At 41.4% G+C, this 26,993-nt stretch overlaps 4 protein-coding genes across 4 annotated transcripts in view; 2 read left to right on the top strand and 2 right to left on the bottom strand.

Moving 5' to 3' along the window:
* Positions 1-618: 618 nt before the first annotated feature.
* On the bottom strand, positions 619-4,926 carry SULT6B1 (sulfotransferase family 6B member 1). Its single transcript, XM_015621509.3, is given in 7 exon segments — positions 619-910; positions 1,772-1,930; positions 2,219-2,310; positions 2,953-3,074; positions 4,042-4,131; positions 4,366-4,403; positions 4,406-4,926. Coding segments are annotated over 7 exon segments (702 nt in total). The 5' UTR covers positions 4,476-4,926; the 3' UTR covers positions 619-779.
* Positions 4,927-8,695: 3,769 nt separating this feature from the next.
* Positions 8,696-11,200, top strand: CEBPZOS (CEBPZ opposite strand). The gene is made up of 5 exons (XM_033512913.1): positions 8,696-8,706; positions 8,866-9,176; positions 10,444-10,488; positions 10,750-10,833; positions 10,954-11,200. Exons 1-4 carry the CDS (start codon positions 8,696-8,698, stop codon positions 10,830-10,832), a joined length of 450 nt encoding a protein of 149 aa, XP_033368804.1. The 3' UTR covers position 10,833; positions 10,954-11,200.
* On the bottom strand, positions 9,730-26,173 carry CEBPZ (CCAAT enhancer binding protein zeta). The gene is made up of 16 exons (XM_015621501.3): positions 25,993-26,173; positions 24,087-25,606; positions 22,815-23,046; positions 22,327-22,501; positions 21,607-21,695; positions 21,093-21,146; positions 20,283-20,385; positions 19,323-19,391; positions 17,613-17,679; positions 16,230-16,330; positions 14,829-14,886; positions 13,610-13,818; positions 12,524-12,607; positions 12,007-12,068; positions 11,839-11,920; positions 9,730-11,054 (listed from the first exon to the last, which is right to left on the bottom strand). Exons 1-16 carry the CDS (start codon positions 26,149-26,151, stop codon positions 10,915-10,917), a joined length of 3,204 nt encoding a protein of 1,067 aa, XP_015476987.1. The 5' UTR covers positions 26,152-26,173; the 3' UTR covers positions 9,730-10,914.
* A 118-nt stretch (positions 26,174-26,291) lies between these two features.
* The window catches only part of NDUFAF7 (NADH:ubiquinone oxidoreductase complex assembly factor 7), a 6,882-nt gene continuing 6,180 nt past the window's right edge, over positions 26,292-26,993 (top strand). Inside the window, exons 1-3 of the mRNA XM_015621504.3 lie at positions 26,292-26,394; positions 26,492-26,643; positions 26,732-26,812. Of these exons, the coding sequence (XP_015476990.1) occupies positions 26,319-26,394; positions 26,492-26,643; positions 26,732-26,812 (309 nt within the window). The 5' untranslated portion in view covers positions 26,292-26,318. The remainder of the gene's footprint in view (positions 26,395-26,491; positions 26,644-26,731; positions 26,813-26,993) is intronic.

Here is a 26,993-nt window from a genome sequence, read left to right as displayed (position 1 = left end):
AAGCACAGTCATTCTGCTGTGGACAGCAACAGCTCAAAGCTCTCAGACAGACATCCAGGAAAAGTCCACATCCTGGCTCTGAGATCATATGTATGTCTCTTAATCATACAGCAACCCAAGCAAAACCAGGTAAACACAGACAGCTCAGGCAAGGCTCCATTTCCAGTGATCTCAAACTATCAAAGGAAAGAAAACCAAAGTTGCTGAAAAGGAGACAAAGTTTTCACCGCTGAGTTCCTTTACTTTTTTTTTACATAGATCAGCACACATAAAGGAGCAAAATGCAGCTACAAGACTTTCTGAAACTTCTATGAACCTAGAAATTAAAATTATATATTAATCCCACAAATTTAGAAACTAAGAATCAAAATGACATTTCATGATTGCTTTAAAACACCTCTTGGAAAATCACTTCCAACCTACTGAATATATTTCCAATGATTTCAGCAGGTTGAATTACAGCATATATATTCCATACAGGATTCTACCAGAAACAAGAAATCAAAGCTGAAAATCAGTGTTAAAACCACAGGAGGCCAAAGCTCTACAGGTTGTTTAAGAGTGCCCAGTGCCCTTCAGTGACACTAACTGCACAAGCAAGGACTGCTGGTATAAATTAATAACAGTTAATTAATAATTAATAACAGCAGAAACAGTTTTGCAAAATGCACAGATATTCAAAATTTTTAAACTGGATGTTGTCCTGATTTCTGTCTTATTTCATAGGAGTGAATGAAAAACAGCCTGAACATTACTGTTTTTTTTTCTGCAAAGGATATTCAGGCCTTGCAATACACATCATATTTAAACCTCACTCCCAACTTAGCTACTTCTAAGTGCACGGTGAATTTGGTAGCCAATTTCTGGTTCTGAGCTTCAGTGAAAACATTCTTCCAGTCTCCAAAAACACCTTGAATATAGAGAAAATTATTACCTTTGACTCTAACAACCAAAGAGTATCATTTAAAACAAAAGACTAATTTTTCTCTCTTATCATATTTCATAATTATTTTTTTTTCCTGTCAGAAAAAATATCTGACAGAAGAATACACACATTTACATTATGCTTGATGTCTTCAATAGAATGTGAACATAAAGCAACCATGGGAAGTTACTGGTCTGCCCAAATAGCGTTGGTATACACCTTGTACAGCTGCAGAAGACTAGAAAAGGTGACCAGCAGCTGTGGCACCAGCCCAGAAAACTCGTAAGTGTGGCTTTTAACTGCAAGAGCTTTGCTGCAACCAGACACTGCTCTAAGCTGCAGTCCATCTTTAATCTAGATTTTGGAGAGCCCGCAGCAGGGGGTTTTCTGAGGTTCTAGCCTGATCCATGGCTAAAAAACATAGATCAATCTGTGGAGCATCTGGATTCTGCAAGTTGACTGTGATCCATACACAATCCTGAGAGTTATTTAGAAAATCCAAGAAGAAAGATCTGTGGAGGCACTCCATCTACTGGCCATCTCCAGTAGTCACAGAAGCCAAGATAAAACTCTTCTTTATTTTAGATGGTGTTTAGTACCTACCACAATAGCGGGTGCACTACTTGTAGGGCACTTCAGCTAATCATATTATACTGGGCTTTACTGAATGGTACTGGCTCTTGGGTTGAAATCAATTGAGATTTCTGAAGAGCAACTGCTGTTTCTTAAACAACAGCCAGCCTTGAAAATTATACATAAATATTAACCATCTGTTGATCCAAATTCCTGTCTGCCCGAGACAAAGAGCTACCATTCACTGCTTTGGCAAAACACAAACAAATTTACCATTATGGAAAAGAATCAAGCCAACAGCACCATGAGTCTCCTGAGCTTTAACACTCACTGGCTGAAAAGTGTGCCTTCCTGCAATGGCCTGGATCTGCTCAGCTGTTGGTGAGAATCCAAAGAATGCAGCTATCTGCTTTACACCGGCAGCCAGGTTCTGAAAGCAGTACAGCAAAAGTGAGATGTGCAATATGCTCCTCTAAAAAAAGGGAGTTACCCACTTGGGATGTGCATCACTATCATCTACTAACTTCATTCACTGTTTTCCTATGTTGCATTTCTGTTTTCTGGAGCTCTGCTTTTGTATAGCCAGACTCAACCTGTTGCTAAAAATCAACTTGATTTTGCTCTTTCAGAAACCTGTGCCATTTCCTTTTAATTTCAGGAGATTCCAAGGAATGGGCTCAGATGTGGCTTGGCTGTCAGTAAACAGCATCTGCTTTTCCCCTTTCAGGTCTTCATATATTATGATCACAGAACTCTTATCTCCAACGTGTTTGTTCCAGGTGACTGCAGGATCAAAACAGGATCCCAGCTGACTGTAAAGAAGAGAAGAAAGCATTGGTGTGACCTTTCTTTCTAACTGGGCACTTTTTCTGTACAACTGAAGAATTGCCTTCTGTTGCCTGTTGGTTACATCAATGCAGAAAAAAAGAACAGCCTGTCCTTTCTGTGGTACTGTCTGTACAAGACAATGACAGAGGCTTCCTCTGAACTCTTGTAGGTAAAAAGTCTCCACACATAAACATGAATCTCACTGTGTGCTACTGTCACGTAAACATCTTTTAATAGACAAAGCCTGACAGCCTAAATCTAAGATATGGGTTGCTAATGAGGGATTTGGCCTAATGTGGAGAAACAGTAAAGAAACAAACTTCCATTTCATTAATACTTTGAACCTGCAGCATTTCCTCCAACACTAAGTGGCAAAATGTTGATCCAATGCCATTGTCCAGCTGCCACGCAATTCCCTCACCCTTTGCTGGAAGAGCAAATACCCAGTAGCAAAGCATCTTTTGGACATTCTCCCCTTCTGGCATTCAGCTGCCTCCTTTATCATGACGTAAGGCCATCAGGAAATTAATTATGGCACAGCTGTTTTCCCACTGGCCCCATTGAGTTGTTTGTAAAATATTTTTTTCTGTTGCTTTTTCAGCTACAATCAGTATCTGTAAAAATGCAGATCTGTCATGAATCCTGAAATAAACTCATCCCTGGAGCTGTAACTGGGGACACTTGGCACATTGTTATGGAAATGGAAAAATGAAACAGCTGTATCTTTAGGGTTTCAAAACAACACTATCTGGAGTGGGAGAAAGAGGTCAACAATTTTAGATCACTCATTTACCCTGGCAACCAAAGTGAGAGTATAACCAAACATTTTGCAATCAGCAACATATTGGGAGCTATAAAATACTTTATTATTAAAGACATGGAGAACAAAATTATAACATAATCATAATAAGGACCTTATCATCACTTCTAAGATTTTTTTATGTCATTAAGAAAATGTAGAAAAAAGTAACTGGAAAGACTGTAATACTGTCATTGAATACTATCCCATAACTACCTGGTACCTGGGAAATAGTAAGGAACCATTAGCCAACCTCCTGTCAGGAAAAGCTCCTTTAGAAAACCACAGCTGTTACAATCATCTCCCATTTTTCAATAATTTTCTTGAAATCCTTAAGAGACTGTAATCCTCAGAGAAGCATAAACACTTCTGAAAACACATTACACACATTAAATATTTTTGCCAGATAAGTTTTATTTTTTCCTGCCTTATGCAGGAAAAAATTTCTATCCCTTAACCAATTATTTGTTTCCTCTGTAGTGCATCTTGGAAGTGCTAAGTATCTGCCACTGTTCAGTGACCAAGTACCAGAAACACTGGTGTTTTAACCTCATGACTCTTTGCAAGGAGACAGCCAATGTCCCAGAGACACTGCTGCCACATTCATTCCTGTTGTGACTGTGCATAGAAAAGAGTTGCATAAAAAAGGAAATCGTGACACTCCAGCAATTGCAGACCACTGCAACAGCTCTACGTATGTCCTTGCTTGTGTCAACTCCAACACCCCTGAGGCTACTGTAAATTTTAGGGGGTGCTAAGAGAGCCGAAGTATCATGAGACTCCCACTGTCTCCAAGTTGTTTTCCCTCAGTGCCACTTGCTTGGGTACAAAAAAAGAATATGGCCTCAGAGTTAGTCTTGCACACTGATACTGTCAGAGAGATGAGGCTTGTTCTTGGAAAAATAAAAAAACCCACTGTACCTTCTTCCTTGAAAATAGAATTGGGGAGGCAACTATAATTCAGGTGTGTTATCAAAATGCTTAGAAATAGAATTTATTTTATCCTCTTCAGAATTAAACAGAAGAGAGAATATGTTTTTTTACACAGGTGCAGCAATGATTTGTAAGAGTTGCCTGTGTGAAAGAGCCTTTAATCAGAAGGCAATAGTCATCAAAAATTATCTTCTTTCCCATCTCAAGAGAAATAGCCTTACTTGCTTCATGACTTCATTTTAGTAACTTTTGTGGAGGAGAGAGAAAAAAAGAGTTTTAAATGGCTTGACAATTTTCTTTCACTAACCTGATATTTACCTGGATCTCCACATTTAATAAAATTTGTTCTGTGCTTACATGTATACCCTGGACAGTTGTAAATATCAAATTATTTAAAATCTAGATAAACCATTTCATACCTGTACCAAGAAACCCAGAGAACAAAATAAAACATGTCAGAGGATTAAATAAGATGTCAGAGCCTTCTCATTACAAAGATTAATTCAGCATAATAGTCATCAAATAATAACACCAATGCATTCAAATAATTATCGACAAAGTAACATTTTCCGCTAATGAGATCATCAACAACTGTGTTGTTGTAACTGTGACCTTCCTGATTCACTAATAACTGGAGGCAGAACTGACTCAACAAGGCACTTAATATTTTTTTCATATATTCATAACATAGTCAGTGATAGGAAATTACAGGAGCTTTCCTATCTTTTACAGAGAGACACATGGGAAGATTCTGAGTAGGAGAAGGAAGGAATTAGCAAGAAGCTCCGCTCATTCTGCTGAGGGAAGCGTCTGCCTCTCTCTGCTGTCCTAGGTCAAGGGCGAAGCGGAGTCACTTATTCAATGTCACTGCCAGTGCATGTTAGATGTGTATAAGAGACAAGGGAAGCGTCTGCCTCTCTCTGCTGTCCTAGGTCAAGGGCGAAGCGGAGTCACTTATTCAATGTCACTGCCAGTGCATGTCCTCAGCTGTGCCTGTAGCTGTGTCAGTAAAGCACGTGCCAGAACAAGTGCTAGAGGAGCTGTTCCCCCAGACACCTGCATCCCGCCCTATCCCTTACCCTTTGGAAGTCATCTTGCAGTAAAGCCTCCCCCATACTGCATTCCATTCCAGCATGAGCCTGTGGCCAGTTCCTGGAGCTGTGCCGCAGAGACAGCTTCCCCAAGGCTTCCATGACTCCCGTTTGCCCCAGTGCTGCTGTGCCGATTGCTGGCAGGATAGAGCAAGGGAACAGTGCACTCACCTCGACCCACCCTCCCCGTGTCCCTGTGGGGAAGTGCTTGGAAGGCTTCCCACGGGCCCCCACAATGGAGCTGTGGAGTTATCACTGCCTCCTGCGGTGAGTCCCACGTGAATCCAGCTGCCAGATGCACTAACATGGAAAACACAGTGCAAACAGCTCATGCTTTGTGGAAAGTTATTCCCAGAAAGGAATAAATTCCACCCTTACATAAAGGGCGCCAGATGCTTGGGTAGAAGCAGCTGATACATGTCATTTATTCAGTAATGTATATATAACACACATTATACAATGTCTTATAACACATTTATAATTTATATATCACCTAACATCATGCTTTTATATAAGACATTGTATGATGGATATCATTTATATCACTCTCCCATTTACATACAAAGCCATGCCCACATCTGCCAAGATGAGCACAAACGCAAATTTCATTTTAACAAAAAGCTACAATTGATAAGCCTAAAATTCCCAATCTCTAAATTCCTTACTGGCTTCTCAACCATATGAGCCATCCCTAGGAACTACTGATTCCTGAAGATCCACTGTCTTTAATCCCTACTTCATCAATAGTCCTTTGCATCAGTTTCTCTCTCTACTACATACACCAGAGCTGGGGAAAACCTTCCCAGCGAGAATTTGCTGTAATTTAACCTTCATAATACTTAACAAGTAAAAGGAATGAAAGCTGTAATATTACTGCTTTAAGAAGCAAAGCTGTTGAATGGCCTCAATGCAAATTTCCTCATCACACATGTTCATGACCATTTAAGTATGGCAAATGCCAAAGAGTTTGAACCCAGGATGGAAAACACTGAAAAAGCTGAAAGAGGAAGCCAGATATCAGGGCCCCTTGGCTCAAGAGGGAAAGAGACCTGTAAAGACATTTTTATTTCTGCCTGGTGACACTATGATTTGGTGGGTCCCAGTGTGTCATCAAGGGGCAAGAGAGAGCCCAGCAATTTCTAGTTTCAAACTGGGGCAGGTAATCTTTCCTTTTCATTCTTTTTCCTCTAGTCTTGCCTTTTTTCACCATGGTTTGAAAGCTATAGGACATTAGGGCAAAAGATCTATTTAATACAGTTTTAAAATGTAGAAGTAAATATCCAAATGGGAAAAAAGACAAAATATTTACCTGCAGATTGAAACCATGCTGCACTGCACAAAGCATTATTTTCTCTCCCCCCAGCTTTCCCATTTTTTCTTTCCCATTTCTTCTGTGAAACCTTCCATACAGGCTTTTCCACCAGAGTGCCTACCAGGTGACAAGGTGCTGCATTCCTCAGCAAACCATGGGGAGCTGTGTACCTCCTTTCCTACTGAACAACTGGCAGTGGTCTTGAGTAAAATATTCCCCTGCTGAGCTACCAACTGTTCAACCTTAACAACTGAAATCTTTTTTTTTTTTTCTCTCTCTCTACTCATCCTCTGCCCTGAGCAGGAGAGGATTACTAACTTACTAAACCTCAGTGACAACCCATATCATGTCTCCACACCTGAACTCTTCCCAACTCTGTGAGAAATAAAAGCCAGTGCCAAGATACGACAAACAACCTCTGTGTAGGGTCCAGCAGAAGTCTGGACCCAGAGGGATTATGGGCTCCTTAAAACAGAAATGTGTATTTCACATTTTGTGCCTGGTCCTTCCTATTTTTATTTGGCCTCTTACAGTTCAGTGTTCTGAATCACAGCTGCTATAAATTCACCCTAAACAATACAGGCATACTTTTTAAGCCCCTAAATACACTACTAATACTACTTCTTTCCAGATCAGAACTTGCCAACCAATGCAAATTCTATATGCTACATGAGACCCTGACCTAGGACCCTCTCTGGTTAGAGCCGCAACTGCTACAATGACAATGCAACGAATTCCTTTCCTTCCATGTTTTCTCCAACAACCCTAAGCTTCTGCGTCTTGGATTGATCCTGTTCATTTAAAATCCTCAAAGCAGGAATTACTTTACTAAGAAATCCCACTGAGTACGAGCAACACTTGCAAAGTCAGCCACCAGGGAAAAGAGAATTGGAAAATTAATCACCCCGTAAGAATGAGCAGAAAAAATATTGTACCTAATCTTACAAAACACTAGCAGAGGGGGAAAAAAAGCACCTTACAAAGAAAAAAAGGTCCCTATTAAGGAAAATCTGAAGAGCTTTTATTTTGGCAATAAAGCCAGTCCCATAATATGAGTTAAGAGCAATATGAATAACAGAAGACAATTAAAATGAAAGTAATATGATGAACGTGTCTTTACAAACGGACCGTGTTTGTAGATAGGGCTAGGAACTTACAGATAGGGAAGTAACAGAAGAAACCCTTATTCTAGAAAAATGTTACCATCAACACAGACTGTTGCTCAGCCAAGGCCACATTAAATTCCTGATCCCAGAGAAAAAGAACAAAGGCTTAATAGAATAATTAATAGGATTTTCTTTCATCTATATTACCAAAGAGAGGATGTATATTAGAAGGGAGCATAGAGCGATTTGGGGAAGTCTGTATCTTCCAAGTACCTCAGCCAATGCAAAAAAGAGGGAAATGCAGTCAGAAAATTACAATAAAAAGGGGGCTGCATCCCCCAACAGTTTGAGAGACCTCATGGGAAATGCCCATGGTCTTTATTCTAATAACATTACACGAGTCCATTGTCTCCTTTTTGGACATAAACCTCTGGCATTGTGGATTAGTTTTCCTTACACTTGGGAGACACACTGATTATTTAATTCAGAGTTGTGCAAATCTGAGTGCTCCAATGTATTCCACAAATCAAGCACACCAACTATCAAAAGATTTTACTATTTAAACAATTTAGCAGACTAAGGAATTAGTGTTCATTGGCTGCAAGTGACATAGTTCCCTTATTAATTAGTCTTCCACCTTCTATTAGTTAATGATTGCCTTCCTTCTCATGCCAATCAGTCAACATGCTCAGTCTTTCTCTTCTTTTGGGTAGGTGGTTTTCTAGGGTCCGTGACCATGAGTCAGTGGTAACAATCTGCCCCTGCCATAAATTACCCAGTTGGAGCAGAGTTTGCTTTATCAGCTTCTTTCGTATCTTGGGGATTCTGCTGGATGTCTCTGTGTCCACTATCAGTTGTCTATCCTTCTCACCCGGCATTATTAACCTCTCCTTAGGCCTGAGATTACTGAAGCACATCGGGCCCAAGACTTTAACGAGGCAATTCTACCGACAAGTGATTTGTATTTCGAACACCTGGCCATCGCTTAGCGCTCGCCTGTCACCCGCTATCTGCCTCACGGATTAATCTCTTTTCTCGTTGATTCGGCTGGATACTCAACAAAGCCCACCCTTTCTGGAGGAGATTTTCACACAGCTCCTGTTTCGCAACACTCGCTGCCGGGCGGCCATGACGGGGCCGTGAGGCCGAGGGGCGGCGGCGCCTGCGCAGCGCTGCGGGCGGCGGAAGGCGCCGAGCCCCGGCCATGGCGCGGCGCGCCCTGAGGGGGCTGCTGCTGCTGGAGGCGGCGGGGCTGCTCGGAGCCCTCCTGCTCTACCGCGCCATGGACCGCAGCCAAGGTGCGCCGGGACGGGCGGGGGCCGCGCCCCGACGGGGACGGGGGGTGGGCAGGCAGGGGAGGCTCCTCCGTGCGGGGGGAAGCGCGTAAGGCCGGGCTCTGTAAGGAAATGCTGCCGCGTAGGGTCAGGAGTTCGGCTTGGGAGAGTGCAGGCACACGGGGTGGCTTGTTGGGCGGAACCTCTAGGATTTACCTCCGAAGAACGAGCTGCTGTTGTAGTTTTACAAACCCGAACCCGCGAGCAGTCCTTCGGGAGGCAGCACGCGACCACACCAGGAAAAATGAGGAATCCTGCGCGGTTTTACAATGACGGTAGCGGGCCAGATAAGGATTTAAAAGGGAGAGAGGCTGTCTGCAAATGAGGCAGGAATTGATCAGTCCTGTTTCAGGCATCTGGTGTTGAGCCCTTGGAGGAATGCCCCGGCTGTGTCTGGGTCTCGCAGCCTCTGCGGTTTGACATTTGCCAGGCTGACCACAGACCCGGCTGGCAAGAGGTGGCCAGCCTCGTCTCCCGGATTATTTAGCTTCAGTCCCTCCGGTCTCTTAGACTTCGGACTCCTTGCCCAGCTAAGAGAGAAAATAAGCAAAGCACCAGTTTGGTTACTGCAAGGTTTGCCCTGCAGAGCAGCGGCTCTTCCTTTGCATGCAGGGCTCTGCAGGGTGCAGCACTGGTTAGACAGATCCGTGTCCCTGCAGGAAAAGAGCCTGTCAGGGCGAGCCAAAATGCAGCTGCTGCTTTGGCTGGGAGGGCAGGAGTACACTCATTTCAGCAGTGGTGTGGTCTTCATGGCAAGTGCAAGCTGAGCTTCACCTATGCATCAGTTTCCATTTGTTTCCAAGACCCAGATGATGTCAGGCTGTTAAATTTCAGCCATCTTTGAATTTTTATTAGAAAATACATATAACAAAAACATGGAGGAGATGTTTTCAGCCTGTTGTAACTTGGTGCTTGGCGTCCATCTTTGGGGTTTTTTTTTCTCATCTTTTTCAGTTCTAAGTCCTAGTTCTTAAATGTATTTACATATTTTCTTCGACTTCAGTTCTGTATGGTGCAGTGAGCTAATCAAACAGCTCGGTGAACTCAGTGAGGCTTTTCTTGCTTTCTTTATATTAGTACTAGAATGGGTAACATCCTTTTATGAGCTGCTGTAAATAATTAAAATAGCATAAACCTGTTGTGATTTTCTACTGAGTTGTCAGAGCGGCCCACGGAATGAGTCGGTGAACATCTAAATCTGCACAAGGAAACAAAGCAATTTTCCCTGGTTTTATCTGCATGTCAGTCTAGGAGAGGCATGCAGCTTCCTGAGAATCTGTAGCTTGGACTGGGTTATCGCAATTGTGAGGAAGCTCAGAAAATGCTGTGATGATGGGGCTGCATGTATGAGTAACCTGAATAAAGTTATTTATTCAAGTTATTTACTCAAATTATTTTAAATAAATAAATTCCTACCACATTATTTAATGGTGGCTGTAACTAAAGAGCTCAAACAAATTTTGATAAATCAAGTAAGAAAAATAGTGCATTTAATTATTCATGTTAATATATGCTGGGAAAGTAATTTATCTTTCTTGTCAGATTTCAGATACACAATGCAGAAGAGGTTTCCATCAATTCTGGAAGGTGAGTTTGTAGTTGTTGGCTTCAGAAGGATGGCTGAAGCTTATGTTGCATCTTAATATATAAAACCGATCTTAGGCTAGCTTAAAACTTTCCCCGGGAGACACTGCAGAAGTTTTTATTGTTAAGGCATGGCTGGAGTGTCAGGCTGTTGGATAGAGATCTCAGAGCTGGAGGGTTATACACTGAATAAAACTAGCCACAAAGGGGCTGCTTGACAGAGACGTCTAACTTAGAGCTGACATGGATTTTCCTATTTTTCAGTTTATTACAAATCCAATGAGTGGTCTGGAATTCATGGCATAAGGGAGAATGACCAGATGACATGGTTAAGCAGCAAGAACTGAAGTAAGAAAGATGTGTGATTAAATAAAAAAAAAAATATTTAAGAATAATTATTTTTAAAATGTCCACATCAAGACGTCCAGTTCATCGTCTTGATTTCTTGCCTTTGTACTTGTTTTTCAGCCCTCTGTGCCTGAACTGTTTCTTCTTTTTGATGATGCTTTTCACATCCCTGTTGTGAAGCCACTTGTCACGCTCTATTTCCCATTGGATCTGTTTGACATCTGTAGGAGGCAAGGTGAGAAATAAGGAGTCGATGGATACCTCTGACCATGATATGGCATACAGATGAATCATGTAAAAATTAAAACTTGACTACTGTATTTATAAAAGTTAATAAAGTCCAGACTGCCTCTTTTTTTTTGAGAAAGCTGTGGGTTTTTTTCATTTCACAAAACAAACCCTACCATCTTAGAGTTTTACACGTTGCTTTGTATTTTACTAATGCTAGACACATTTGCGTCAGGAGTAGTGTTTGAGTGCTCCTAACGTTTTTCAGGTGGCACCAGCAAGACTTGTAAAAGCTTTACAAAGCTTTATTCAACCAACATATACACATGTAATTCATTAGAATTATTTTGGGAAAACTACTTTCTGCTTTACTGATATTGCAAGGACACAGTCCAAGAGGTAGGGAAAGACAGCAATACCTTATGCCTTCCCTTCCCAAGGAATCAAGGACGCTTTACCTGAGCAGAATTCACACAGATGCTTGACAAAGAGCATCGTGCCTGTCCTTATTTACGGTGTGAAAGGGCCAGTGACAGCCTCTCCCTCTTTTCTGAAGCTTTATTCACTCCACTACTCCCAGTTAATATTTAGTGCTGGGAATCTCTTGTCACTGGAGAAAAATATCACATCTTACTGATGTTGAGCTACTGTCCCTGCTGTGTGGTTCCTGACCCTGTATTCCAGTAAAAGGTGGTTCATCTTTTCACGTACAGAACCTGAAGGGAAAGAAGTGGGTCTCAGCATTACAACTGCCTGCTACTTGCAGTATGTACTTACTTGCATTATCTCTGTTGGCCATGGCGTTCATTCCGATATTGTCAAACTTAGACCCAGCATTTTCATCCAGCAGATAGCCAAACTTTAAAGAGAGAAATTTTAGAATTCTGTTACAAAGCAACAGGTAAAATGCTTGATCACTTTCTGTTAAGCACTGATCAAACTCACCTCTTCTGCAGATGCCAGTATACCAGCATCTTGGAGTTTTCTCTTCTTTCCTCGTCTGGGTCCTTCAAACAAAAAGTATTATTCTTATGAAACACAACTTCGAGTTCCCAAAGACACTAAAATAAAGTTTTACCACATTTCAAATTTTTAGAATTTTTAATGAGATCATCTGAACTAGCAATGCTGGAAATCTTTGTTCCCCACCTCCCTTAAAAGAAAAGGAAAAAAAGTTTCCAACCAAGAATTAAATAGCACAAATCTGTGCATCAGGAGTAAGAGATGCACAAATCACCAGTACAACTCCATCCTTCTTCACTATTCCTCCTTCAATTCTCATGTCTTCAACAGAAGATTGTTACTCTGAATTATGCTGGTTGGACAACCTCCTTTTCATTTATGGTTTATTCAAATCTGCACCTAGATCCAAAATGTGACAATCTACTGTAGTAAATCCCTCCATTCCTAAAGTTTTGGACTATTTTATTTATGTTAACGTTTCATGTCAGTGTTTTCTTACCTTCCAGTGATCCCGCAAAATTCGTATCTTTCTTTTTCTTGCCCTTTTTACTAATGGATTTCAGTTGCACATCATTGTTTGAGTCTGATAGGAAAAAAATCCAAATACATCAGTCTCCAATTTTCACACCATGTACGTGTATATAAAGTGCAGCAGAGACTAAAATTCCTTTTTAGGCATATTTATCATAACGGTCCAAATCTTTAAAAGGCAGTGCACACAAGCAAATTTAGTATTTCCTCAAGCTGGACAATTAAAAATTGGTCTGAGGTATGCTGTTCTTTATGTCTTTTCCACAGCACTAGAAGGGAATGACATCATGATACATAAAATAACAAAAGCTAAAAGCAGGCGTTAAGTTAACCTTGAATGACTGCATGGTAAGTTTGGTGAAATAATAATCTCATTAAAGACTGTGTTAACAACTGTACAAACAGTTTCCTTCCTCTACCCTCAGTCATCTTCATGTGACCTTTAGTTATTCATTGAAATACTCCATTAATCTCTGCTTCTCCAGGCACATGCACTCTATTCTGTGTTAACTGCTTTTCAGGTGAAAAAATAAAAGCATGCAGGTACAAGAATCAGTTACTACTACAGTGGTAGTAAAAACTTCAGTGCATAGCTGTATTACAAGAGTAAGCTGTTATTTGTAAGACAGACATTTCTATAAAAGTGCATCTAAAAAGAAAATCAGCATTAACTATGTCTAAAGAAATACAAAAATTACCAATTACCAGAGTTTTTATTTTTCTTCTTGAGCTCTTCTAACATTTCTGCCTACTGAAGCCAGTTATTTGTGTATAAAGCTACTGTTGTTATGCCAATTTTCAGCATGAAAGAAACATATCTCATTTGGAAGTTTTTATATGCAGATGCCTAATTCCCACTCTCGCCTAGGAGACTGTGCCAGGAAATGCTTCTCTTAAGACTTCACTGTACAGAGAAAGACTTGCCATTTCTTTGCTTAAAAGCCAAACTTCCCACCTAGGTCATTAAACTGGAATTTGCATATCTAGTTGCATATTAGATAACCTATTTTTAAAGCTTTTTCTTCTTGTTTTTTGGTAACAAATGGCACTTTACCTAAGTCGTTATCATCTTCAGACACATCCATAAATACACCTCCCTCTTCATCCATATCCTCATCAAAGTCTTCCTCCATACTTCCTAAGGAGACTTCCTCATCATCCAGATCACTGAAGTCATCTTCATCATCAGAATCCTCCCAGTCAGCACCAGATCCCTTACCACCTTGGCCTTTCTTGCCTCCTTTGGGATTTTTTTTTATATTCCTAAAAGAAGATGTAACAAGCTTAGCGTTTCATCTGGAAAAATACTCTTTGCATCTAGATCACATGTATCTACTGGCAAACACTATGTTAGGAAAGTTCAACATCATTGCAAACTACTGCAAATGTAGGCTGCAACCTAAAATATATACATATTATACACTCAGGTATTTTTTCAACATTAGTATAGGCAGTTGTATTATAAAAGTCAACCATTTGAAGACATTCTGGAGAGAATCCTGTTCTGAAATCAGTAGAAATGACAGCTTCAGTATTTTATCTCCTCTGTGTGTTTGCTCCTTTTCAGAAAGTCTTTTCTGCAAAACACACAGGCTGCTCTATTAAACACCAGTCAAGATCACAAAAATGTTTCGGGTTTCACAAATAGTTTAGACTTTAATTCTGCTGTCACCTCAAGGAAAAAAGGTCTCTGTACAAATTCAAACCCTGCGTTATAGATACTTTGAGTAGAACAGAAGCTACTTAATCATTTACAATTGGACTTGATGAACCTAAAGGTCCTTTCCCACCTAAATGATGCTATGATTAATCAAAGTGCTGACTTCAGGAGAACTGAGCTCTGTGACTCTGGATCTCACAAAGCTTATTAACTCTGTTAGGTCCAATTACAGCCAGTCCTTACGACAGCAGTGCCATTATGCCTCATTCTACTTCCTTTTGTACTCAGTACAAAATAGATTGAGACCTGAGACAATGAAAAATAAAATTTTACACTGCTTACTGGGTCACTCCATTGTACAAAATAAACAATTAATTAATTAATTAAGACAATCAAAGACTACAGGTCTCATTTAAGGACTATAGGCATACCAAGGTCATCATGAACTATTATGGGACATGCAGAAAACCTGCATAACTCAGTGTAAAATTGATAATGCCTTTTTTGCAAGGTAATAGTCTGAGTCATTCTGAAAAAAGTCTATCTAGTTTTACAGAATAAAACTCTATGTAGATATTAGACAAGAGGATTAAGAACTAATCTGAAGTCTTACCCAGCAAAATCAAGGTCATCCTGGCCAACAACAGCATTATCAGCAGCTTCAAAAGTATCTGGGGAGAAAGAAAAACGTTATTACGACAAAGAAATATGCAAGTCATTGCATCTAGCAAGTACATAGACCTGTTGGGAGAAAGTCCAGAGGAGGGCCACAAAAACAACCAGGGAGCTGGAGCACCTCTCCTAGCACAGAAGTTGTCCAACCTGGAGAAGAGAAGACTTCAGGGTGACCTTATTGAGGCCTTCCAGTACCTAAAGGATGCTACAAGTGAGATGGAGAGGGACTTCTTCCAAGGGCATGTAGTGACAGGACAAGGGGGAATGGCTTCAAACTGAAACAGAGTTTAGATTAGATATCAGGAAAGAATTCTTTACTGTGAGGGTAGTAAGGCACTAGAACAGTTGACCAGAGAAGCTGTGGATGCCCCATCCCTGAAAGTGTTTAAGGTCAGGTTGGATGGAGCTCTGAGCAACCTGGTCTTGTGGGAGGTGTTTCTGCCCATGGCAAGAGGAATGGAATGAGATGATCTTTAAGGTCCTTCCAACCCAAACTATTCTATGATTCTAGCATTGCAAAATATCCAATTTTCACATATAGGGTCATTATTTTAAGCTTCTGAATTTATGAAGCAAATTATCATTAGAAGCACTAATAGAAGACAAATGAAATTAGTAACAGATTCTTGTCACAACTAAGACCACATTACTTGAGTCACTAAGAACCCTGATAAAATAATGTAGCTTTCTCTCAAAATATGTACAAAACAGTTATGGAGAGTTAACTGTATTGGGGTTTTTTTTTAAATACATATAAGTAAAATTTAAAATAATGGACATTTTCTGGTACACTAACAAATTTACATTCTGGAAGAAATCATACACTAATTCCAAAGCAAAGTATGTGCTACAGGAATAGCTAAGGCTACTGCAGAAGTTTACCACTGACCTTACTGAACTCACGAAAGACATTAGAAATGGTGAGAGAAACTGTAATCAAGACTGAAAAAGGCCAAGCAGTGAAGAAAAATTAGAGGTAAATGTTACATGCTGTTAGAAGAGGTTACTCAGACTACATTAGGAAAAGAACAAAAGGGCATGAACTGCTATTCATAAGTGTAAGTTCAAAATCAGACAATTTCCAGCCCCTCAAACAAGCTGCCTATTGCCCTGGTGGGAGCAAGGCCGCTTTTACAAATGACCACCCAGCTGGCTCACACAGCAGATAACAGGAACTGCTGTCTGCAGTAGCACAAAGAGCAACTGGAAAGCAAATTTTCTCCCACTCCCACATTCCTCTATATGGTTCTTTCACACAACATGAACTATAAAAAGGATAAACTAATAATTTGAAAAATCTGGGAACACTGGGGTAGTTACTGCAAGAACACAGCCTTACCCAATGCTCTTTCAAATTCATCATCATCCACATCTTCCACACTTTCTTCATCATCCAGACGCTTCTGTTTCTCTCTCTTCGTATCGAACTTTGAATAAAATCTGAAATAATATATTGCTCTCAGATACAAAATTACAGATGATCTTTATCACTTTTTTAATTAAAAAAACCTGCAAATTGTTTTCCATGTATGTTGCCAGTTGAAAACTGATGGTTTCAAACACATCTAAAATCAAGAGATTTATACTTCTGTTCTTTTTCAAAAAGTCACTCACTACTGTAATATTTAAAACAATGAAATTCCACTGGCCAAAGGTGGCAGAAGTTATTTTTAACATAATGAATTTAATAAAGTGCACCACAAAGATGTAAAAATCTGCCTCAAGCTGAGAAGGAAGAAAGGATCAAATTAAATTTGATTATAATTGGGAAAAATAAAGAAGACATTCACCAATCAAGTTTTATTAATTTTTCTCACATAGCCTGCTTCTTTTGGGTCTTAGTTTTATCTTCTGTCATCTTTATTCACCTTCATTTCATGTCAAAGAACCACCAAATACAGAAGGCAATTTTGACCATATACAAAAGAGTATTTTTTGTGTAAGACTTTAAATATACCATCTCAGTTTCAGCCATCTTCAATGTAACAATACTGTTAACTTTTCAGGCAGGAGCATGTTTTTAATCTCTTTAATCTCAAAACTAACACCACTGTTTTATTTATTTATTTATTAATAGTATATTCCTCAATTATAGTATCAATAATTTATAATGAATGAAGTTAATTCAAATAATAATTTCCTAAGGAGACATAGGTAATCAGTATTTTGATCTAATAAAAACAAATCTTTGCCAAATGCATATCACTTCAATTTTAGTATTACAAGTGCATTTGAATATCGTAATCTCAAAGGAAATTCAAAGAAACAGAAAGAACTATAAGTAATAAAAAACTAAATACTCTGAAAAGTAGCTCCTCTGACTTTCTTTTGCTTTGTTCCATACTAATAAGCTTTGATGCTAATAACATAAGCTATATTCCAGCTTTCATTATATATATCTCTAATGCATAAGAATTACAACCCACAAAATATTCATTATTACCCATTTACTTAAGGTTCTCTATTATAATGTCAGTTTACTTAATTTACTTAAACTACAATCCCAAATTGCTCTTGTTTGTAGGTGATACTCTTTCCTAAGCGCTTTTGACAAATGTTAACATTATGTCTAAGAAAAGCACTATCATCTTAAGTCACTCAAATCAACCAAAACTTGCAAATACTTTAAATACCAGAGAATACTAACAAAATCCAGTGGGCTTTAATGGTATTGCATCCAAAAAACAACACTTAAAATGAACATTCACAAGTATTCCATTACCTGTGAAAGAACACTTCATCTACTGGGATTTTGCTTTCGTCTTTGGCCCGGAATTCCTTACTGTTGACTGCAAAAACAAAATAACTGATTTTACCCCAAGTTGAAATGCTGGTTATTCTTTCCACAGGCTAAGCAGCACACACAGACAGAAGCAGACACACTGTGTCATTCATTCAATAGTGGGGAGCTTTTCTGAAAACCTCTTCCAACTAACACAGTGCCTATACTGTACTGCACTGTGAAGTATGGAAAAGGCCCTCTGGAAAGACTCCAGTGGCACAGCCCTAACCAGGTTCTGAGTTATGTATCAGCAAGGCAGGGGGACACAATCACCTACAGCAGGAATACATTTAAAACAGTAACAGGAAAGAAAGTGGGGAGTAAGATGAACTTGCTGCCATGCACAAGAACACTGAATATACAGTTCCCTGGCAGCAGAAATGCTTGTCAGGAGCTGCAGAGCACGCGCCAGCTGAGGAAGGGATCAAGCCTCCACTTGCCTCCATTTCTGAGGAACTGAGGCAAAATATGACAATGCAAAGGCAGATCAACTAAGGTAATGACCAGGAATCCTGTGGAGGAGCTTTTTACCCTCTCACATTCCCCTTCCCACCTGCTCAAAACTAAATCAAAAGAAGAAAGGCTAGGGATTATCTCAGTGGGCACGGATTACAATCATTTCTAAGTGACATGGGTCCAAGTTTCTGAAGCCAGATCAGCACGCTCACAGAAGGACTCTTCAAATTAACAGTACAAGGTACCAGAGGATTTTCAATCTCAGCTCCCTACACCTCAGCAGAAATCAGCTACATGCAACAACTGCAGACTTCTGTAGCCATATTAATATATCCCTATTTTTGTATCATGTTTCATTTGTAAAACACTTAAATTCCCCAAATTCTGTCCTAAATCTTTAGCCTGCTCCTTCAACTGAGAATAAACTAAAGAATGTGGTAGAGTGCATAGGCTAAAATTTGTTAAGCTTTACCAGCCATAAAACCAGCCACAAAAGTACATCAGTACTTACTAATCTGTATAACTACAACCTCTTTGCAACGCAACAGAGCCAAAGCTGGTAGAAAAGCACATTCCTGGGAATGCTATAGAGACTCTACCATAGAAGATGGTACCTCTTTTTCCTCAAGTATCATGATAGTTTGCTCTGTTTTTTTAACTGCTGGTTCTTACACCAAATCCTACTCTTGATTGTTGGAAACAGTGGGATTGGATAAAAGGCAGTTTATTTCTGGAGGCAGGAAGACTCTTACCAAAATAACCGTGCCAAAGAAACCTTACACTCATCCTAACAGCTGCAGCTGTGGCATTGTATGAAGTAATCCATATCATTTAATGAAAGAACTTAATGTGATTTAAATAATTATACAGATCCATTTTTCTGGTATTTAAGCCATTTTTTCAACCATAATAAACATAATAAAAATGGCTATAGAATAATTGGTTTTCTCTACATCATTTTTTCTTCAAATGATTCAACAGATCCAATGTTCCATCTGTGAAGATTCTATACATCTTTACAAGAAGATGAGGTCTGATCCTGAACATCAGGCATGACCACTGCACTCCTGATGGACGGCACCTTCTTTTATTGCTACCACAAACAGCACAGACAGTGCAGATGACACATCTACATCAACCAACCAAGGATTTTTTAGTCATCATAATCTTAACTAACTTAAGGGGCTAACTTACCTGCAAGATTTTGCATATCCTTCATAAACTGCTTCTTCTTCGGCTGCATTACCACACTGCTGGTGTTTTCTGTATCAGAATATAAATCAGAAAGGAATGTTTATTTTATTGTTATTTTATTATTCTATTGATACAGAACTGTTAGGAGCAGCTGACAGACCAGTGGGCTGTGCTGCCATCCATAATGACCTCAAGAGGATGGAGAAATGGGCTGACAGAAACCTCCTGCAATTTAACAAGGGGAAGAATTTAACAACCTTCCTCACGGAAGGAGGAACAACCCCAGGTACCAGTATACACTGGGAGCTGCCCAGCTGGAAAGTACCTTGGCTAAGAACACTCTGGTAGTCCTGGTGGACACAGAGTTGACCATAAGCCAACACTGAGTCCCTGCAGCAAAGAAGGCTGATGGTTTTCCTGGCACTTGTCAGACCACACTTGGAGCCCCATGCCCAGGTCAGGGCTCTCCAGTTCAAGGCAGACATGGGCACACTGGAGAGAATCACATGATGGATCCCTAAGTTGATAAAGGAGACCCCACCTGAAAACCTGGAAACACTTTTTCACTGTGAGGGCAACTGTGCACTGGCACAAGTTGCACAGAGAGGCAGAGTGGTCTCCACTCTTGGAGACATTCAAGTCACCTGCAAAGTCTACTCCAGGTGTCTCTGCTTGAGCCCACGAATTCAGAGGTCCCTTCTAGCCTCAACCATTCTGTAGTGTTTACATCTCCCTGTGTCTTGCTCATTCCTGCCAATAAGCAGTTCTGCACTGCAGTGTAAGGGGCAGCAGGATGTGACTGTCAGCCGATCCCGGGTTGCAGACATCTCTCTCACAGCCCTGAAGACTGATCCCACTCCTCTCTTCCACCACATGCACCCCAAACACTTGGCAAGGCCAATCTGAGAGAATGAGAATTTGGACAGCAGCTATAGCCACATGGCACAGAGAAGTGCCTACCTTTGCCTTTGCTGAGTTTGGGATTTCTGTACACAAAGCGATCCAAGAATCTCATTAATGTGAAATCCTGCAAAGGGTCACCAGAGTATTGAATGTGATTTCCCTGAAAGAAGAAAAAAGCCAAAAAACATTGAAGTCTTCATTTTAGAAAGACACCATCTAAACACAGAGGACTCAATCAGTTCAACAACATGAAAACATACTTTAAAAAGATAAAGATCTGGGGATACTATACTACATAGCCCTGACCTGGTTGGTTTGAAAAACCTGAAATTTTTTCAATTTCACTATTTTCTTAACTAAACCACACCTCCTTTGCTTTGTTTCAGTGATAAACTGCCTTGCAATGTACTGTGCTAACAGCAGTTAATACTCAACATCATTTCAATACCATATAGTCAAATGAAAAAGAAATATTTTAAATACATATTTGTGAAAGTTTGAGTGGTTTTGGCATGGTACCACAACAGTATTTAAAAAAGAAATTGTTACCGTAGTAGGGTTCCTCATATTTAAAAAAAAAATAAATAAAAAGATACAAAAAAACCTCTAATGAAGTTTTAAGAATCATATAATACCTACATGAAATTAAATTAAATTAAGTTAAATTAAAACTTTTGTGAGCAGTCTCCTTCACATATAACATTGTAATTCCATTAAAAGCTTGGCATTTGAGAGTATGATAGAGTTCCACAGAGCTGCCAGCTACCTACAAAGTGCAAGGAGACTTTATAACCTATTTTTTCAAATGGCAAGACACCTAACATAAAGTATCAAACTTCAAAGCAACAAGCTAGCAAAAGCACTTACTTCTAGAATTGTTTTTGCAAACAGGGCCACAGACGGATGAAAATGTTCAGAAAGCTGAAAAACATGAGTCAGTCATTTATTTCTAATTACAAAATATGTTGTAAGACCACTCTGTGATTTACCAGATAACTGACACACACATAGTAGTGCAAGGCTGATGAAGCACTTTAGCTACTGAAGAACTTCAAGTTCTGATCTTTTATCTGCATTAAATAAATTTTCACCTACAATTTTATTTAAGTCAACACTGAAAAGCTTTAATTATCAAAGCTAAGATCCAATAGTCAAAAAATATTATTGTTGTCCAAATTGCCACTTAAAAGATTCCTATTCCCTACTCAAGAATATCAGTATTGTATGGAACATACACAAGCTAAAAGCTGAACAGTGTGTCAGCTTTAACGTCTCTGTTGTTACTCAAGTAGCTACTTCTAGAATACCCAAGTTCTTTTTACTCTCTCGGTACAAGGGCCACACTTATAAACACATCAACAGCAATGCAAGAATGTCCTACCTTCTTCAATTCCCAAAGGCTTGTACTTTCAGCACCACAGTATAAAGGACTTCGGTGCATAGGATCATAGGAAGCTCCACTCTTCCTGCCTGAAAGGTGGAGGAATGCAAAACAAATTTTCTCAGGCAACTTTACAAGAATATTATTCTCATTTCCCCACAAGAGTAATGCTGCCCATCACTCCCAGCTGGACAGGCCAGGGGTTGATCTGGCAGCAGGAAAAGGCTGCATTCAGCTGCCCTTCACAGTGTAAGATCAGGTGCATAGACTAAATTCATGCCTGCATCCAAGGAAGGCCCTGAAAAGCCCTGGCCTGTTCCAGAAGCCTTCTGGGAGGAGAGAAACTGGGCACAAGTTCAAAGCTGGACAAACTGTTCTAGCAGGCTTCACAAGCCAGAGAGCAGCTGCACATCCTAACCTTGGCTATACTGCTTGGAAGGTGCTTGAACATGGAAGCAAAGAACTCCAAGCCTATTAACAGCTAAGGCACAAATAATGTGTTTATTACAAACGGCATCAAGTGAAATACACTAGTCATAGAGTCTTTTCATCACTGCTGAGGTAACAGATAAATTCCTCTGACTGGCTGCTTTCAACCAAACTTCAATTTAAAAACTTATATAATGTTTAAATCACTTAATTTGATACAACAACTCTTGACCAACATGTCACTGTTATGGACTCTTAGCTGCTAAATTATATATTTTCTTGCTGACTTACCTCCCATATTCAGATGATGCACCCACGAGGCTGATGAATTTGAATTGTTTGTTTTAGCAGAACTTTCTATTGTACTTCTCTTTCCATCTTCTACTTCTTTGTCAGCATCTGCAAATTTTTCCTCAGCATCTTCATCCTCTTCTTGATCCTTAAAGCACTCTTCATCATCTGACTCCTAAAAAACAAAAAACCTTAGCAAACAGCTTTACCTTTCCAAATTTACTCTGATTTTTTAGAAAAATGCACATAAAGTTCTTGAGCTACTTAAAATCTAAACAAATGATGGTTGATGTTTAAGAAACACAGATTTTTGTCCTTGATAGAGCACTTAAAATTGAACTTTACTCCTTAGAACACACAACTACAATGGTCCCTCCCCACCTCAAGAAACATCTTAGCAAATGGTTACTAATAAACAGGTTAGGAAAAGGTGCTTATGAAAACAGCTCTTATTGAAAAAGCAATGAGATAAAGAAATCATCTTATACCACATGATCTTGTAACTGGACCCTTAATTCTGGTTTTACTTTCAGTAGCTCAGACAGAAGGTAGAGGGTTCCACAAATGAATGGTGGCATTTGTCCACAAGTGACTTGAAGTAGCCTCTTCACAAAGGCCTTCACACGCCGCAACACGACATCTGCCTTCAGAGACTTATAGACAAGATTTAGAAACATAGATGGCTTGGAGCAGCTTGCTAAAGCAGGATCTAGAAGCTTCCTGTAGGACACACAGGAGAAATTTTGCAGATTGTCACAATGGACACAAGAGAACAACTGCTATTAACAGCAATTATCTACATTTTTCAGAGTGCCAGCTAAAACACTAGTGACAGTTTGCTGCTCAGTACTTAAAACCATTAAGATCAAGATCCTGAGCTGTCATGAGCTGTCATGAGACACTGAAGATTCAAAAACAAACCAAAAAAAACTGGCCTCAGTAAACAATATATTGTAAGGAAATAACAAGAAACTGAGCTCAACTGAAAACAGTAGTGAAATTTGAGTTATTCAATGTTAACCTGATTTGTTCATATGTTTAAAAAAATAGACAGCAAATGGTTAAAAATCAGCACACTTCACAATCAGATCAGACATTTGTACTGGCAAGTTGATTTTCTGCTCCAGTTTTTTTCCAGGCTGCCAGGCACAGTAAGGCCCTTGAATACACTGCACATTCTCCAAGAACCTGAATTCCCTTTTTAAAAAATCAGTAACTTCCCTTTGGTCATTGAAACAGAAACCTGTAAGGATCTTATGAAGAATCTAAGTCAGCTGGGACAAGAAAAAAGCAGTATTTTTATAACACGAGGCTTTCCAGCTACACAAATTAAATCATCTAAAAAATTTAAGACAATATTCCTCTTCCTCAAAGTAAGGGAAAAAAAAAAAGGAAACAAGATTTTAGGCTATTTACAGGCCTAATTTACAATTACTTTTACCTGTAAAAGTGATTTCAGAAGAAATAGTTATCAATTAGTTTCAAATAACATCTGGAAGTAAAGCAAGCCACCAGAAGAGTGGCAAAGGATGAAATTCATCTGTGTTCTCAGGGCCTATCACTACCTTTTGTTTTTATCCCCATATTAAGTCAAAGAAATCACATGCATTTTCTTCCAGCTCCTACAATACATCAGAAATTTTAGCCAACAAAAAACAAAACTAGCAAGATCTTAAAAGCAAAGCATTTCTACACCTTTAAATTAATGGTGACTACCTCTTAAAATGAAATCTATATAAAAATGCAAACCTGCCACTTACTTGTACAGCGCTGCATAGTACCTGTCTGATACAGTCTGCTGAGAGTCCATCACCTGAAACAGCAACATCAGGGCCTGGACACTGGTACTGAAGTTCGCAAGATGCAGAACTTTGAACAAGGTATTCATTTGCTCTTTCACTTTCTCATCACCAGTCTCAGCGTAAGGGTAAGCTCTGTTTACCCCACAAAGAAGAGCACTGAGCATTTTGGATTCAACATCTTTTTTCTTAATACAGTTCCGGAAAAAGCAGAAGTACAAAGTTATCAGCTTGTTAGCCAATGCACTTTCCTCATGACTGAGGACTATCTGATTTAGAAAGCAGATAGCATAATATTGAGTTTTCACATTGATGTTTGAGCGGTACAAAAGCCTCTCCACCTCACTGCACACTACTCCCTTCATATTTGGATGCTTGTGAAGTAACGTCTCTAAAAGATAAGAGGCTTTGGTGGCGATCTTGTTCTGAGGGTCACCCAGTTTATTCACCAGCAGAACCAGCAGAGCTTTCTCCTGCTCGGGCTTGTTACAGAGCAGCTCGTGGGAAACCGCCAGCGCTCGGGATTTTGTGGCTGTCAGACAATCATGGCTCAGTGTTTCCAAGGCCTGCACAAACTCTGCTATCTGCAGCTTCAGGTGATGCTCAAAGTACCAAAGTATCAACCGCCTGTCTCTTGAATCCTTGTTGCCGCTCGACATCTGCACTATGTTGTTAAGTGGTCGCTGCGAGAAAGACCACAATTTCCGATTGTCTGGTAAGATATCTGTAATGAGAAGCTCCTTGAAAGTATCTAAAGCCATAAGGCTCTGCTGCCTGCTGCCCTTTTTCTTTATGAGGTTTATCAAGTTCTCAACGAACTGGAGACTGTGAACAGCACTGTCCTGGATGAGAAGGGTCATCGCTGCCATCCTGTCGGCCAAGGTACCCGAGGACACAACAGTTTTAATCCACGCTGAAGAGGCCCCCTTCTGATAGTCTGTCTTATTCTTAAACAGGTCTGTCTCATGTTCATACAGCTTTTGCGCCAGGGCCTTATACTTGGACAAAAGCGTTTGATTCTGTGGCTCTGGAGAGAATTCACTAGTGTATTCTAGATCATACCACTTGCCCCCCGGTTTGATCAGGATTGCTTGCCTCGCATGAAATTCAAAATCATCTTCCAGCCTTTCCTTCTTTGCGGAAGGCTGTTGGCCCTGATCACCGCCAGACTGCTTCTTCTTGCTGTCTTTCACACTGCTTGCCTTTTCCTTTCCTTTTTTTTCTGTTTTCCCCTCTAGCGAAGGACGATTTGTTTCCTTCTTGCTTTTCTCTTTCTTTGGAGGCTTCTCCTTCTCCTTGCTGCTGCCATCATCATCCTCATCCCCCTCCACCACCAGGCAACTCTTTGCATACTTGTTGAGCCCCAGAGAGCTGACAAACGCCTCCAGCTCCCCTTCCTTCAGGTCATCGATCGTGTCCTTCTTGCCGCCGTCCACCATCTCAGCCTCCGCGTCCAGGGCACACAGCATGAGATAATCTTGCTGTGGAGACAGGGCACAGCTGTCACGGGCAGATCTGGTACAAGGTTTGCCAAATCTCCCAAGGGTTCTGCACAGAATCCCTGAATGGTTTGGGTTGGGAGGGACCTTAAAGACCATCTAGCTCCAACCCCCCTGACGTGTTAAGGGACACCTTGCCCTAGACCAGGCTGCTCAGAGCCCCACGCAGCCTGGCCTTGGGCACCTCCAGGGATGGAGCATCCACAAGTTCTCTGGGTAACTCGTCCCAGTGCCTCACCACCCCTGAGCAAAGAACTTGTTCCCACCATCAGCGTGGCACCCCGCGCACCGGGCGCCCCGCAAGGGCCCGTCCCGGGATGGGGGTCCCGGCCGCCACGTGCTCCGCTGCCCCCCGCCCGCTCCCTTACCTTGGTGCCGCCGAGGCGCAGCACCTCGTCCAGTGTGAACTCTCCCGCATCTCCGCCTTCTGCTTCTTCATCACCGTCATCGTCGCTCTCCTCCTCGCCGCTGTCGCCGCCCGCCTTCCTCCGGTCCCCCACGCCGAAGTCCCAGAGCGCCGCCGCCATCGCCGCCCGCCGGAAAAGCTGCCGCGCACACGCGTGACGCGCGTCCGGCCCGTGCCGCGGCCTCTCGCAGGCGGCCGGGACCGCGCCGAGAGCGGGAGGAGGAGGAGGAGGGAGGAGGAAGAAGAAGGCGGAGGAGGAGGAGGAGCGGGAGGAGCAGGACCGCTGCCATGGTGCTGCCGCTCGTGTGCCGCGCGCTCCTGGCGGGCCGCCGGTGGCTCCCCCGTGCCGCCACCGCTCCCCACGGTGACCGCCGCCTCTCCCCTGCTCTCCCTCCCGCTCTGCCTCCCGCTCGTCTGGGGCCGCCCCGCTGAGCCCCTTCTCTCCCCTGCTCTCCCCACAGCTCCGGCGGCGGCTGCGCGGCTCTGCTCGGGCGCGGCGGAGGCGGCCGGCGGGGACGGGGCGCTGCTGCGGCACCTGGCGCGCAAGCTGCGGGCCAGCGGGCCGGTCACGGTGGCCGAGTACATGCGGGAGGCGCTCACCAACCCCGGCCAGGTGCGGCGGGGCCGGGCCGGGCTGGGGGGGCCGTGGCTCGGCCCCCGCTCACCGCGGCCCCGGCCCGTGTGCCGCTTCCCCCTCGCAGGGTTACTACACGCGCCGCGGCGGCGTCGGTGAGAGCGGGGACTTCATCACCTCGCCTGAAATCAGTCAGGTGTTCGGAGAGGTAACGCAGTTCCTTGTGTCTTAAGTTGTTTGTTTTACTTTACCCACGCGGGCCTTGCTGGAATCCTGGTAGACAGCAAGCCATGAGCCAGCAGCCTGTCCTTGTGGCCAAGAAGGCCATGGAATCCTGGGGTGCATTAGGAAGGACATTACCAGCAGGCCAGGGGAGGTGATCCTGCCCC

This window comes from Parus major, chromosome 3, assembly GCF_001522545.3.
Source record: "Parus major isolate Abel chromosome 3, Parus_major1.1, whole genome shotgun sequence".
Classification (NCBI taxonomy): Eukaryota; Metazoa; Chordata; class Aves; order Passeriformes; family Paridae; genus Parus; species Parus major.
This window is presented reverse-complemented; position numbering and strand designations above follow the sequence as displayed.

Excerpts from the sequence above, each read along its gene's own strand:
- CEBPZOS (XM_033512913.1), top strand. Across the intron at positions 9,177-10,443 it reads TGCGCGGTTTTACAATGACG|ATTTCAGATACACAATGCAG; the intron begins GTAGCGGGCCAG and ends CTTTCTTGTCAG. Across the intron at positions 10,489-10,749 it reads GTTTCCATCAATTCTGGAAG|TTTATTACAAATCCAATGAG; the intron begins GTGAGTTTGTAG and ends CCTATTTTTCAG.
- CEBPZ (XM_015621501.3), bottom strand. The coding sequence starts at position 26,151 with ATGGCGGCGGCGCTCTGGGACTTCGGCGTGGGGGACCGGAGGAAGGCG. Across the intron at positions 21,147-21,606 it reads GCCTTTGGGAATTGAAGAAG|CTTTCTGAACATTTTCATCC; the intron begins GTAGGACATTCT and ends CATGTTTTTCAG. Across the intron at positions 11,921-12,006 it reads TACTGGCATCTGCAGAAGAG|TTTGGCTATCTGCTGGATGA; the intron begins GTGAGTTTGATC and ends CTCTCTTTAAAG.